Source organism: Grampus griseus (assembly GCF_964374135.1).
Source record: "Grampus griseus genome assembly, chromosome: 1".
In the NCBI taxonomy this organism is placed as follows: domain Eukaryota; kingdom Metazoa; phylum Chordata; class Mammalia; order Artiodactyla; family Delphinidae; genus Grampus; species Grampus griseus.
This window is the reverse complement of record NC_139017.1, coordinates 127197544-127211703: the sequence shown is the minus strand read 5'-3', so window position 1 is coordinate 127211703 and position 14160 is coordinate 127197544. Positions and strand designations below refer to the sequence as shown.

Here is a 14160-nt window from a genome sequence, read left to right as displayed (position 1 = left end):
ACTACAAGATGTTTCAGGTTGATTTTATACTTTTCCTGCTCTGACACTGGTATCAGCCATTTTTCCAAGGAGCCCTGATTCCTTTCTGTTGGAGAATGATGTTTACAAAGTGGTATCGGGGGGCTAGATGCTCACTGTTACTTGGGTGGTATTGTTTCTAGGCCCACTCAGCTACATAGTTATATGTATACATACACACAGTACACACATAATGTGTATATATAATACTCACAAGTCTATATTTTTATATCTCTCTGTATATACACATATTAAAAGCATATTAAAACCCAAAGAATGTTGGATTTTGTTCTGGCAATACTAATGTCTCTTGTTCTAGTTCAAAACCACAGGATCTATCCTAGCCTTTCTTTTCTTTCTTTTTTTTTTGTAACTCCTTTTTCTAGCAGTGAGAAATCTTGCTTCCCTTTCCAACAATATATTACCTAGTTGCTCAGTCCTAGAATACACACAAAGTAGTTTTGGAATAGCTAAGCCATACCACCATAGAAAACAAATAGGGTAACTAGAGTGCAATGTTTGTTTAGACTCATTTTGCCTTTGCTAAAATTCTGTGTTCTGAAGTTAATTAGGATATCCCCTCCCCTTCTGCCTCAGGTGGTTGTATTGTTAACTTGATGTACATTTAGGTCTATTTGTTTTCGTTTGCATTCCTTTTTTATTTTCTTTCTTTTTTCTTCCTCCCTCTCATCCTTGTTGATTTTCCATTTGTTTGGTGATGTTGTACATCTGATGAGTACTTTGTGTTTTACAGAATGCTTCTTAAATTTGTCTCCTTGATGAAATACATCTAAGTCAACTTCTTACCTGGGCCTAATTCATGAGGTCTGGACAGGATTTGCATTTCTATCAATTTCCAGATGATGCTGATGTTACTGGCTTGGGGACCATACTTTGAGAACCGCTGGTCTATGACACTTATTAAAAACAGATTCCTTGGCCCCAGACCTACTGAATTCTCCATGGAGGGTCCAGGAATCTATTATGATGAGACTAGTCTGGGACACTAACCTGTTCTTTGAAATTACTTGGGATTGGTAAACTAGATTTTGGGGAGTAACATTTGTATAGGTTACCAGTCTGAGATTTAAAATGTGACTTGATTAAATTATACACAAAGCTAATGCTAAATTTTCCAATTCATGTTTATTGGTTTGCCCACTATGTTTTGCTCTCAGTTTATGTCACAATCAAGAACACTCATTTGGTGTTATTCCTATAATAATTTAGTATAGATCTTTGCTTAGAGAAACATTAATATATTCATAGAAAAATTTGAGGGGAACAAGTAATTTGATCAAAGGTCAGATGATAGAATGTGCTTTCTATAAACCATTTGTGGCTAAAAGATGAAATTTCAGTACTAATTATATATCTAATTTTTGAGTAGAAATATTGCCAAAATTGTGAAATTTGCAAAGAAGCCAAATTTAAAATTTATTTGACCATTTTTTTCACTATTTTCACTTGCAAGTAAAGTTTACTCACATATAGAGAAATTAAATAAATAGTGACACTGAATTTGTGTGTGTGTGTGTTGGCAACACATAAAATATTTTGCTGCATAAACATTTTTCAAGAATTTCAGAAATTCTTAAGTTTTGGTTATTTTAAGCCAGTGTATCTCTTTCTTATTTTAAAAATTTGATCACCATTTTAACTTATACTACTTTAAAATTTTGATGGTTTAAAAATAGCATTATCAAAATTTTAAAGTATCATTTGATGTTCATGAATACTTAAAACTTTTTTTTTTTTTTTGCGGTACATGGGCCTCTCACTGTTGTGGCCTCTCCCGTTGCGGAGCACAGGCTCTGGATGCGCAGGCTCAGCGGCCATGGCTCACGGGGCCCAGCCGCTCCACGGCATGTGGGATCTTACCGGACCGGGGCATGAACCCGTGTCCCCTGCATTGGCAGGTGGACTCTCAACCACTGCACCACCAGGGAAGCCCCTGATGTTCATAAATACTTAAAACTTTAAAAAATCTTTTGGAAGGTAATAGAAGTTCTTATGCTGACTTTGGCAAGTAACAAGGCTGGTGTATTACAGGTTTCACACAAACTTGGAAAAACTTCTGCTGTCATGAGAAATATCTAATGTTTTCCTCAAGGAAAAAATAATTTGAAATAATTCTGTAATTCTCTAATATTCTGATTTATAGAAATATTAACATAATTCAGATTATAATTATTCTTTAGTTGTGGCCATTAAAGTTTTTATCAATCCCCTAAATAAAATGACAATGGTAAAAGTGAAAGTTATCTTGTAATGATAAGACAGCTTGTAATGATAAGACAGCTTGGGTGTGATGAAACAAGCACTGAACGTGGAAGTATGAGACTTAAGATGAATTCCAGGTCTACGTTCTCTTTGAGCTCAGTTTTTTACTTGTAAAGTAGGTGTTATTAGTTCCCTCATAAGGGAACTAATAAGGTGGCTTGAAAAATTGAATTAGTGATCCTCAAGGTGTTTCGTGTACATTGCAAATATGTTATATAATGAAATTTGATGATATATTTAATGTGGTTTCCTTATTTTTGTGTCTTTTGCCCATCAAATACCCACCTGTAGGGAGTACAAAATGTTTTTGGCCTATAGCTGGGATTAAAAATTTTTTTCTTAAAAGTCTAGAGAGTAAATATTTTAGACTTTGCCCACCATACTGTCTCTATCACAACCTTGTAGTCACAATTAATATGTAAATGAATGAGCACGACTGTGTTTATGGATGCTGAAATTTGAATTTCATATAATTTACGTGAATCATGGAATATTCTTCCTCTTTTCTTTATATTGTTTTAAACCATTGGTTAATGTAAGAAGTCCTTCTAAAAATGGGTGTTATTTGGGCTGCAGGTTTCTCACCCCTGTTTAGAGCATTTGAAAACTAGGTTTAGGTTCATTCTTAGACTTTCATGATGGGGTTATCTGTTGGAGTGGTTTGGGAAATTACTGAATGGAGTTTGTTTTTTTTTAAAAAAACACAAATTATGAAATACTACAATATATGTTGTATATATACATACTATATAATATATAATCATTGTATATGGTCATTATTATGAATATATATATTTGCATATATTTAAATTGTAAAGAAAATGAAAATAGATTGATTAAATAGAACACAACAGTGAAGTGGTAGAGAAACCACAGAGTTAATTTCATTGGTAATCAGCCGTATTCTACAAATGTCCACTGTATTTAGAAAAAGATGGCATTGGTGAGACCGTGTAAAGTAAGACAGTGTGATTCTAACTTTTCTTTTTGTTCTAAAAAAGAAAAATATCACCAGAATTTCCTATCCTTTAAAAAATATTACTGAAGTGTATGTGTCTTGTTTTCTGTTCAGTTCTATTTGTGGCTTAAAATTTGGGAGTTCTTCAGTCAAAGCATAATACAAGCTGCAAGCATATTTCTGACATAAATAACCACAATTTATTTAATTTGTTCCATACTCTTCTGATAAAAGCTTTTATTTTAATATTTGAAAAACACATAAAAGCCATGGTGTGATATTTTTAAAAATAACATTTCATTGGATTTGTTTAAAGATTTAGATAAAGTTGAAAGTGCTAAGTCATTCCACCTCCAATTCAAAATGGAATTTCATGGGTGTATAGCCCTTTAAAGTTTTTAAAAATACTTCTATGGGGCTTCCCTGGTGGTGCAGTGGTTTAGAGTCCGCCTGCCGATGCGGGGGAAGCAGGTTCATGCCCGGGTCTGGGAGGATCCCACGTGCCGCCGAGAGGCTGGGCCCGTGGGCCATGGCCGCTGAGCCTCGCGTCCGGAACCTGTGCTCCGCAAAGGGAGAGGCCACAACAGTGAGAGGCCCGCGTACTGCAAAAAAAAAAAAAAACTTTTATGTAATTGTCTTTTATATTCACAAAAACTTAATAAAGACAGATGGTTCAGGCATTTTCTCTGTTTTACTGTTTAAGGAGACCAAGGCTCACAAAGATGAACTTACTTGTCTGTGGTCTTATGGTTCATAAGCAAACAGAAAAACCTGATTTAGGTCTCAATGTTAATTTAGTGTGCTTCTTACAATAACAGTATCCCTTCCACAGTGCCCAGGATATTGCTTTGTACATTAAAATGTCTTGTAAATGTTGTTTCCTGATTGATGGTTTTTTTTTAGGACTAAAGGAATACTAAAGTCTAGCTCAGGAAACTTGAAAACATCTATCATAATTCAAAACACTTAATAATTCGTGGGGTGTGTTTGGAAAGGTTAGGGTCCGTTTCTCTCATGTGTTTATATCTGAATCCTCATGTATAGGCTAGTTAGCACAGTTTCTAAAGCAACACTTTCTCCACGTTGAATTTTTAGTTAGTATATTTATCTCTTACAGCTTTTTTCTTCCAAAAGGACTGAGGTCTTTTCTGAAGGCAGTGATCATGCCTAAATATTAATACTCTCTCCCTGTCCCCAGGTTCTTTAAAAAGCGTGCAGTGGCTTGGATACGAGGCAGCAGGTGTTTATGGACAGAATGGGGGTAGCTCAAGCAAGACAGGGAATATGAGGCATGGATACTCCCCGCCCCTGCCATGAACTTCCACCCTAAAGACTTCTCGTTTATACCAAGGCTTAGACTCTCCATGGGATGAGGCAGATTAAAAAAACAAACACGAAAAAATCAGAAATAACAACTGTCTGTGTCTTGGTTGCAGGCTGTTATTCTCTATGCCTTGAGTTGGGTAACCCTATAAGATAATTACAGTTATTTTTTAAAGTTAACCCATTCATTTGTAGGTTTACAGTGATAGGCAAAGTATTGCTTAAAAACTTTTCCCTAGATTTCCTTTTTTTTGTAAACAGCTTTTTTGCCATATAAGAATATAAAATAAACTGTACATATTTAGTGTAGACTTATAAGTTTTGATATATGAAACCACTCATAAAGTCTTCACCATAATAAAGAAAATGAATCTATTGTCAATCACAAAATTTCTTCTTGCCCCTTTGTAATCCCACCCTCTACTCCTACCTGTGGTACCCTACCACCAGCCCCACCTCCCATCCTCCACTGTCCCCAGGCAATGACTGATCTGACCCTTTCTGTAACCAAAGATTTCTTTGCATTTTCTAGAATTTTATATAAATGCATTCCTACAGAACTTTTGTCTTGCTTTCACATGGCATGATTATTTTGAGATTCATTAATGCTGTGTGAATCTACTGGCAGTCCATTCCTTTTCAGTGCTGAGTAGCATTCCATTATATGAATATACCACAGTTTGTTTGTTTACTCACCTATTGATTGATAAATGAGTTGTTTACAGGTTTTGGCTCTTACAAAGAAAGCTGCTACAATTCTCTGTACTTGTTTGTGTACATATCTCTGTAAGGATATATGCTTTTACTTCTCCTGGATGAATACCTGGGAATGGAATATGTAAATTATATAGTAGGTGTATGTTTAACAACTTAAGAAATTGCAAAACTGTTTTCCAAAGTTGTATCATTTTACGTTCCTACCAGCAGTGTATTAGAGTTCCAGTTCCTGCATACCTCTTCAATATGTGATATGATGAATCTTTTCAATTTTGACCATTCTAATATGTGGATAGTAGTATTGGGGTTTTAATTTGCATTTTCTGAATAACTAGTGATTTGGGGCTTCTTTTCACATGTTTCTTTTCATTCTATGTATTCTGTGGAGAAGTGACTATTGACATTTTGGCCTATTTTTAATTGGATTTTTTAATATTATTATTGAGTTATGAAAGTTCTTTATATCTTCTGGATTCAAGTCCTTTATTAGAGAGATGACTGGCAAATGTATTCTCTCAGTCTGTGACTTGTCTTTTGTTATTTTTAATCTTTCACAGTGTCTTTTGAAGAACAGAAGTTTTCAATCTTGATAGAAGTCCAATTATCATTTTGTTCTTTTTCTTTTTTAACATCTTTATTGGAGTATAATTGCTTTACAGTGGTGTGTTAGTTTCTACTTTGTAACAATATCAATTTGTTCTTTTATGGATCATGCTTTTGTGTTTCATCTAAGAAATTCTTATCTAAACCAAGGCCACAAAAATTTTTTCCCATATTTTCTTCTAAAAGATTCATAGCTTTAGACTTGACATTTGGATTGATGATCCATTTTGAATTAATTTTTAGGTCTGGTGGGGGGTATGGATTAAAGTTGCTTTTTGGGGTGAGGAGCATGTAGATATCCCACTGTTCCAGCACAATTTATTGAAAAGATTACTTTTTCTCCACAGAACTGCTTGTACCTTTGTAGAAAATTGATTGTACATATAGGTGCTGGTCCCTCTTCTGTTCCATTAATCTATTTTCCTATCTTTACACTCATACTCCAATGGCTGATTATCGTAGCTTATTAGCTGTAACTTCTTGTTTTATGACTTTAGTGGTGGCTTTAGGATTTAGAATATAGGTCTTTGACTTATTATAGTCGAACTGATATTATACCTCTAGCTGCTATGACACCACTTTGTGTATAGTAGAAGAACATTACAACTGTGTACTTACAGATCTCCCCCTTCCCCAAGTTTGGTACTAATGTCATACAGTTTACTTCTACCTATGTTATAAACCCAACACTACACGGTTATTATTTTTGCTTTAATCAGTCAATAAATATCTACCCTTTTAGTTAAATTTCATTTCTTTGTGTGGAACCAGACTTCTATCTACTATCATTTTCTTTTTGCCTGAAGGACTTCCTTTAGCATTTTTTATAATGCTGGTCTGATGATAATGAGTTATTTCCATTTTGGCATGTCTGAAAAAGCCTTTATTGCATGTTTATTTTGAAAGATATTTTTACTGCATATAGGGTTTAGGATCACAATTTTTCTTTCCTTTCAGTACTTCACTGTCTTCTTGTTTATATTATTTCTTTTTTTTTTCTTTTTTTTTTTTTTTGTGGTACGTGGGCCTCTCACTGTTGTGGCCTCTCCCGCTGCGGAGCACAGGCTCCGGACGTGCAGGCCCAGAGGCCATGGCTCACGGGCCCAGCCGCTCTGCGGGATGTGGGATCCTCCCGGACCGGGGCACAAACCCGTGTCCCCTGCATCGGCAGGCGGACTCTCAACCACTGCGCCACCAGGGAAGCCCATTGTTTATATTATTTCTGATAGCTAACCTGCTTTAACCCTTGTCTTTGTATCCTTGTTATAATGTATCTTTTTTCCCCAGAGGCTCTTTAAGCTGAGTGTGCAGAATAGCTGCCCTCAATTTGGATATTGTGTCCTACATTTTAAATATATCCAGTGCTTTCACATCTGTGTTAATATTTAGCTCTTCTTTTTCCATATAGGCTTGAAGTATTAGAAGAGTCACCTCTGCTCCCCCAGAAAAACAGTTTTCAGATTGTTCAGTGCAACTGCAGTGTTCATGAATGTTGTGAATGTCATGTGCCTGTGCCAACAGTCAAAATCAATTACACCCTTCTTATGTATTTGAAAATCACATCTGGTGGAGTAATTTTTCACTCACCTCCAATGTCAGTTCAGCCCATTAATGTTGGTAAGTTGTGCATAAAAAAGATAATAGATATCAACATCAGTCATACAAACAGGTTGAAGATTGCTTACAAAATTTTTCACTAGCTTATCTTGCTTTGACCAACACTCTAAAGATGGTAAGTGTAGTTCTAGGGAGTATTAAAAGCAGCTTCTGGAATGATTTAACAGCAGTATAGATATCTCTGCAATTGTAACTTAAATTCTTTTTGAAAACAGTTTGATTTCTTTAAATCCTGGATCCAGCTAATGGATATTTATTGCTTGGTTATTACTTTTTCACATCTTGGATAACTATTTCTGAAAATAATTGAAAGCTTGTTATTATCTGAATTTATGCCTTCAGTAAGCATTTCTTAGAGGTTCATGCGTGTCAGCTACTGACCTAGGAGCTGGGGAAACAATGGTGAATGCCTCACAGAACAGGGGCAGACAGTGGTGGGCAGAGAGAAACAGTAAAAACATAAATAATTTGCTGTACAAATCTGACCTTAAGAAAAACTCAAATAATAGGCAAAGGCCCATATTTTCAGTGCAAAGATTCTCCAAATTTATTTGATCAACTGGAATGTATAATTACATATATTCAGTGTATTCAGTTATTCAGTGTGAATAATATAGGCAAATGTTAACAAACTATTTAATTTATTAACTCAGTTTTGTATGTGTATGTTAAATTATATATTACATATGATACATAATTTAATGGTGTTACTATTTTACATTTACATTTCCTGAAACGATTGTATACAAACTCTTTTTTTTTTTTTTTTTTTGCGATACACGGGCCTCTCACTGTTGTGGCCTCTCCCGTTGCGGAGCACAGGCTCCAGACACGCTGGCTCAGCGGCCATGGCTCACGGGCCCAGCCGCTCCGTGGCACATGGGATCCTCCCGGACCAGGGCACGAACCCGTGTCCCCTGCATCGGCAGGTGGACTCTCGACCACTGCGCCACCAGCGAAGCCCTTAAATTCTTGTTATTGTAATATTATAGACCTGTATACAAACTCTTTATATGCATCTCTGCATCATTGATTTTGACATCACTAGAGCCACTTTTCCAAGTATCTGACACACTTTCCCACACAGCTTTACCTTCACTTCTAAGTTACTGAGGAAATAGCACTTTTTGAATCTGCATATGACATCATATTTAACATTAGGACTTTAAAATAACTTGTCCTCTAGGGATATATTTGTGATCTCCACAATGTAATTACAATGATATCCAAGGAATTCAGTCATGACGTTATACCACAGGGAAAAATACAAAATCTATAAAGTATCATCATTTTCTCTTTTTAAAACCGGTTCTATCAGGTGATTTTTAGAAATATTTAGAGCCAGCATTGAATTAAATTGTTTTTAAAAGTAAAGTAGTTAAGAGAAGTTGCTGCGATAGACTTTATAAGAACCTTAAAAATGATTTTGTCTTATTTCGGATAATTTTGGGGAAAAAAATCTTTCCTCGTATTGGGATATATTTGATAATATTTTTAAAAGTGCTATGAAAGAAATAAGAGAAGTTGTGTGATGGAGAAAGTCAGGTGTAGGGGCTATTATTTCAGTTATAGATGTCCTCTTTTAGAAGATAGCATTTAAGCTGAAAGAAAAGAGATAGCCATGCGAAAACAAAAGGTGCTCCAAGCAGGAAGAATAGCACTCATAAAATTCCTGGGATGGAATGAGCTTGGAAGTTGGAAGAACCAAATACAAGACTCTTTTGCATGGAATGAATGAAGTAGGAGAATATTTAGAGATGTGATTAGAGAGTCATCTGGGTCCAGGTCATACCATAAACCAGGGTTACAACTTTTGGATTTTATTCTAATTGCAGTGGAGGCATTTGAACCAGGAGAATGATATGATCAAGGGTGTGTGTGTGTGTGTGTGTGTGCATGTGTGCGTGTGTAAGCATGCATATGTTTAAAATTTATGCTGCATGTGAAGAAGGAAATTGATGAGGAAGGAAGGAAGGATAGTTGCAAGAGTAGAAGCAGAGGAATCAGATAGGAAGCTGTTGGAATTGTCCCATTGGCTTAGGGTTGTTGCAGTGGAGAAGTAAAGAAACGATCAGGCTTGGGATCTATTTAGGAGATGATGCTGACTGAACGTTCTAGTGGATTGGGTATGGAGTGTGAAGGACAGAGAGGAATCAAGGATAATAGTTAGGCTTGGACCTGGGTGGTACCAGAATAGTGGTACCAGATGCTGAGATGGGGATATTAGAGAGGATTAGGTGTGTGTGACATATTATGGTTGAGATGCTTATTAGAAACCGAAGAGATGTTGAGTATGTAGTTGGATATATGAGCCTGGAGTTCAGGGGAGATATATATTTGGGAGTCTGTAGCATACAGATGTTTATGGGATTGTATGAGATCACATATTTAGAGTTCAGTGAGAGAAAGACTGAGGGATGATCAGAGAGAAAAGAGGAGTAAAGGAGTGTGGTGGCCTGGAAGCCAAGTGAAAAAAGTATTTCAGCTACTCACGGAACAAGCAGTAGGAATACTGCTGAGAGATGGAGTAAAATGGATCAGACAGTTGACATTGGATTTGGCAAAGTGTAGTGACCTTGGTAAGAGTAGTTTCAGTGGACTAGTGAGAAGAAAGACCTGATCAGAATAGGTTGCTCAGGAAAATGGGATGCAAAGTGGAGAAAGTGAGTATGCCAGCTCTTTGGAGGAATTTTCCTCTGAAAGAAGCAGGTAGATGAGGTCTGGGACTGAGTACATAGGGGGTCCAGGGAAAGATTTATTTTTAGATTTCTAATATGAAGACATATATGTTTGCAAATAGGAAATGTAAAATCGTTTATAATTTTGTGATTTCACTTCTGTTTGGTGTCTTTGTTTTCTATCTTATTGGTCACGAGAACTCAGTGAATTTCACCTGTTGTTTCTGGACTTTACGGTTTAGATATACCTGCTTTAAAGTAACTAAAATTTGTAATATGTCACAGAAAGTAAAAACTTCATTAATTTTGACTCAAGGAAAGAAAAAAAACTATGACTAAATTCATGAAAATATGGAATGTGTAAAGAATGTGCCATTTTTTTTCTTGAAAATAAAAGTCAGTAAATATTCCAATGTAATGGTGATTTCTGTGTTCATGAATAATTCCTGTTAATCACAAAAATCTTGAAAGCATAGAGATGCACAAAGAAGAAAAATTATTTTATTCATTTATTATCTACTATTTTGGCATTTATTTCTATTTTAATATGTATTTACAAATATCCTTTAATTTGTAAATTTTAATAAATCAGGAATCCAACTATAGATGTTGTTTAATAAACTTTTAAAACTAACAGTATTAAACATTTTCAATATTATTCTCTAATATGATTTTTAAAGGCTGTATAGATTTCCCTTAAAGGGATGAATCATTATTTATTCAATCAATCCTTTATTGTAAGATGTTTGCGTTGTTTCTACAAATGATTTAAAGGTTATATTCTATGTTTAAAACCACACACACACAAATCTCCATGTATGAATATACACAAATGCATAGGTGTACATGAAAACACATATACACATGAACTCAGAAATTATAAACTGAGTTAAATACCCCATTAGGATAAGAAACTCCATCCCCATTTCTGGTGACAAGCCAGGGCCTGCTAATGCTGTGTTTACTGCGTGTAAACTGTGCATGGTTTGGGCTATTTGAATGGGTATATCTGGATGTGTTGTATTTTAAAAGTAATAAATATACTGAATGTGCATGCATATTTACATGAATTTGCATGAATATGTGCATTGATTTTTGCATGCAAAATTTATATGCATTTTCCAAATAGTGCTCTGTAATATACTTTTTCCACTTGTCATTTGCTAAAACAGTGGGTTTTGTCAGGGGAGGATTCAAATAAGCATAGCAAAAGCTAGGTTAAATAAAGTAAGGCAGGCTTTTTTACAGCAGGAATTCACATTTATCAAAATAACATCATTTACTGATTTATAGTTTTTACCATGTAGGGAAAAGGAAATGAAGATACATGGATTGCTATAGTAAGGTACAGGAGTAGAACCAATATTTTGGATCTGTAAGTAGCCTTTGAATAAAGACACTTTAGTTGAAAGAATAGGATATGCTAAAAACTCATTTTGACTTCACTTTATGATTATCATGAAAATGACATGACTTAAAAGTGTTCTTTTTTTTTCTTAAGTGAAGCCTGATCCACCATTAGGTTTGTGTATGAAAATCACAGATACTGGTAATTTAAAGATTTCTTGGTCCAGCCCAACCTTGGTACCATTTCAACTTCAATATCAAGTGAAATATTCAGAGAATTCTACAAAAAACATGAGAAAAGTAAGTATATTTTAGTAAATAAAATGAAAAGTTGAGAAGCAATTAAGGAAAGGTGAGATCCCCTGCAAATCCCATACAGAACACCTCTGCATACCAAATGTGCATACTGCTTCTGGAGCAGAGTCAGTCATAATTTAATGTCATACCATTGGCTTTCATTCAGGAGCAGCATAAGAAATGAGCATATATACAGCATTTCTGCATCTTCCATAAAATGATTTTAGAAAAATTGTTTGATGTTACTCAATATGTCTTACATGTAGATCCATGTTATATTTTGAGGAGCATGACAAATTCCTCCCAGAATTTACTGCGAGGAAAAGTTTCTTTTCCAAAAGTTTATGTATATTAGATTAATTCTCTGTCTCTCTCTCTCTCTCTCTTCTTCTCACCCTCCCTCTCACTCTCCTTCTCCCTCTCCCTCTCATTAACACCACACACACACACACACACACACACACACGCACAACTAATGGCTACAAGAAGTCCAGATACAGAATTATTGAATTCATAACTATAATATTTTCACCTAAAGACCTTCTCTGGTTTCTGATTTTACATGTCATCCTTATTTTTTCTTATTGCTCAATGTATTTGTTTACATGCAGTACAAACATGTATAGTGTGTCAAATCCTTTTTTCGTTCTTTCAGTAAGTATTGAGCGCCTCCTAGGTGCCAAGAACTCAGGATCCATTGTGTAGTAGAACAGGATGAGGGGAGCTTGGGAATGCTTGCAGGAGAGGGTGGGTTGAAATATTAAATGGAGGTAGGGGAAGGTCTCCTTCAGAAGGTGATATTTGAGCAGGGATTTGAAGGAAGTGGTGATGTAGATATCTGGGAGAATTGGAGTCTAAATAGGGAAAATAGCAATTCAGAGGCCTTAAGCTGGATGAGAAGCTGGAGGCCAGGGTGGTGAGTGAGGGCAATAGTATTAGTGGATGATCAAAGAGGGGGAGGGGAGGAGGAGGTCATAAAGAGCGTTATGGGCCATGCAAAGACTTTGGCACTTTAATTTGTGAAACTAATTGTTATCTAATTTAGAGGTAAAAATCTGTCTTTTTAGATCTGGGCTAATTTTTTAAGACTTTATATTCATAAAGAACAGAATGAGAATCCAGTGTCATGTATGGAAAAAGCAGTTGAGGCTTCTCTGGGCTTTAGCTTTCTCATCTGTAAAATGGAGATAATAGGATTTTAACTACAGGTGATCTGAAATTGTTTAATGCATTTCTGATGCTTTTCACCATTTTTAGTCTGCGGTGCTCCACAGTCTGATGAGCCAGGGAGTTCAATATCTTTGGAGTACATCATTGGTTGTCTCATGCAGTTGGGTCTCTTAGATATTTTGATTCACTATAGCTGATCATCAGCCTTGGGTCCTTAAAATTATTCATGCCCTCCTTCTGGGACACTTTGCTCTAGGAATGCTTATAGTTCTCTGTCCACCCCTGTGCATCATCTTCTACCATGTGTGTTATAGATGTCAGCAGAGGCTTGAAGCTTCCCACTGACTTTAGCTGTATCTCTCAAATTCTGAGAGGTCAACATTCAGTTAAATGCTGATTATCATTGTGATTTGTTTCCTTGGACTTACAGGCTATTTAAAATTTTATTGACTATTGTCAGTCAAACATTTGTTATTGGGTTATTGATCTCTTTTAAATTCCACTGTGGCCAGCTAACTACTCTGTAAGATTTTAATTCTGTGAGATTAGTTGAGACCTGCTTGTGATCAATTTTGGTGAAGGTTTCACACCGACCTGATGCTCTGATGTTTTCAAATAATATTTAACAGGCTGATGAGATTGTCTCAGCTACATCTCTGCTAGTAGACAGTGTGCTTCCTGGGTCTTCATATGAGGTTCAGGTGAGGAGCAAGAGACTGGATGGCCCAGGAATCTGGAGTGACTGGAGCACCCCCCTTACCTTTACCACACAAGGTAGGTTTTATAAGAGTCACTTCTACTGACAGGGGAATATGGTTCTTGAATTTGCCTTTGGCATATTATATGCATCTTAAATTTTGTGGCAGTAAACCTAAAGGAGGAACACCATATTAACTTTTAATTTAAATTTTGAACAATTTAAATTTTTAACCTGTTAATGAAAACTTGTGTGAGAGCTCCCACATTTATGTGCACCCATAGCAGTATCTTGCTGAATTACTCTTTCTTACCCAAAAGATAGAGTTAATATAATAGTTCCAAATTTACAAATTCAGAACACTACTTGTATTGACAGCTCCTGAATTTACACTTGAAAATCAGATATATTTATTTGGCAGAGATTTTTAAGTATTAAAATTTTATTTGAGT

General features: G+C 35.6%; 1 protein-coding gene across 4 annotated transcripts in view; it reads left to right on the top strand.

Annotated features, from left to right (window-relative positions):
• Positions 1–14160, top strand: part of LEPR (leptin receptor) — a 94369-nt gene that overhangs the window by 41656 nt on the left and 38553 nt on the right. For all 4 annotated transcript variants that reach the window (XM_082664576.1, XM_082664573.1, XM_082664574.1 and 1 more), the window contains 3 exons: positions 7311–7519; positions 11699–11844; positions 13641–13785. In XM_082664576.1, coding sequence (XP_082520702.1) covers positions 7311–7519; positions 11699–11844; positions 13641–13785 — 500 coding nt within the window. The remainder of the gene's footprint in view (positions 1–7310; positions 7520–11698; positions 11845–13640; positions 13786–14160) is intronic.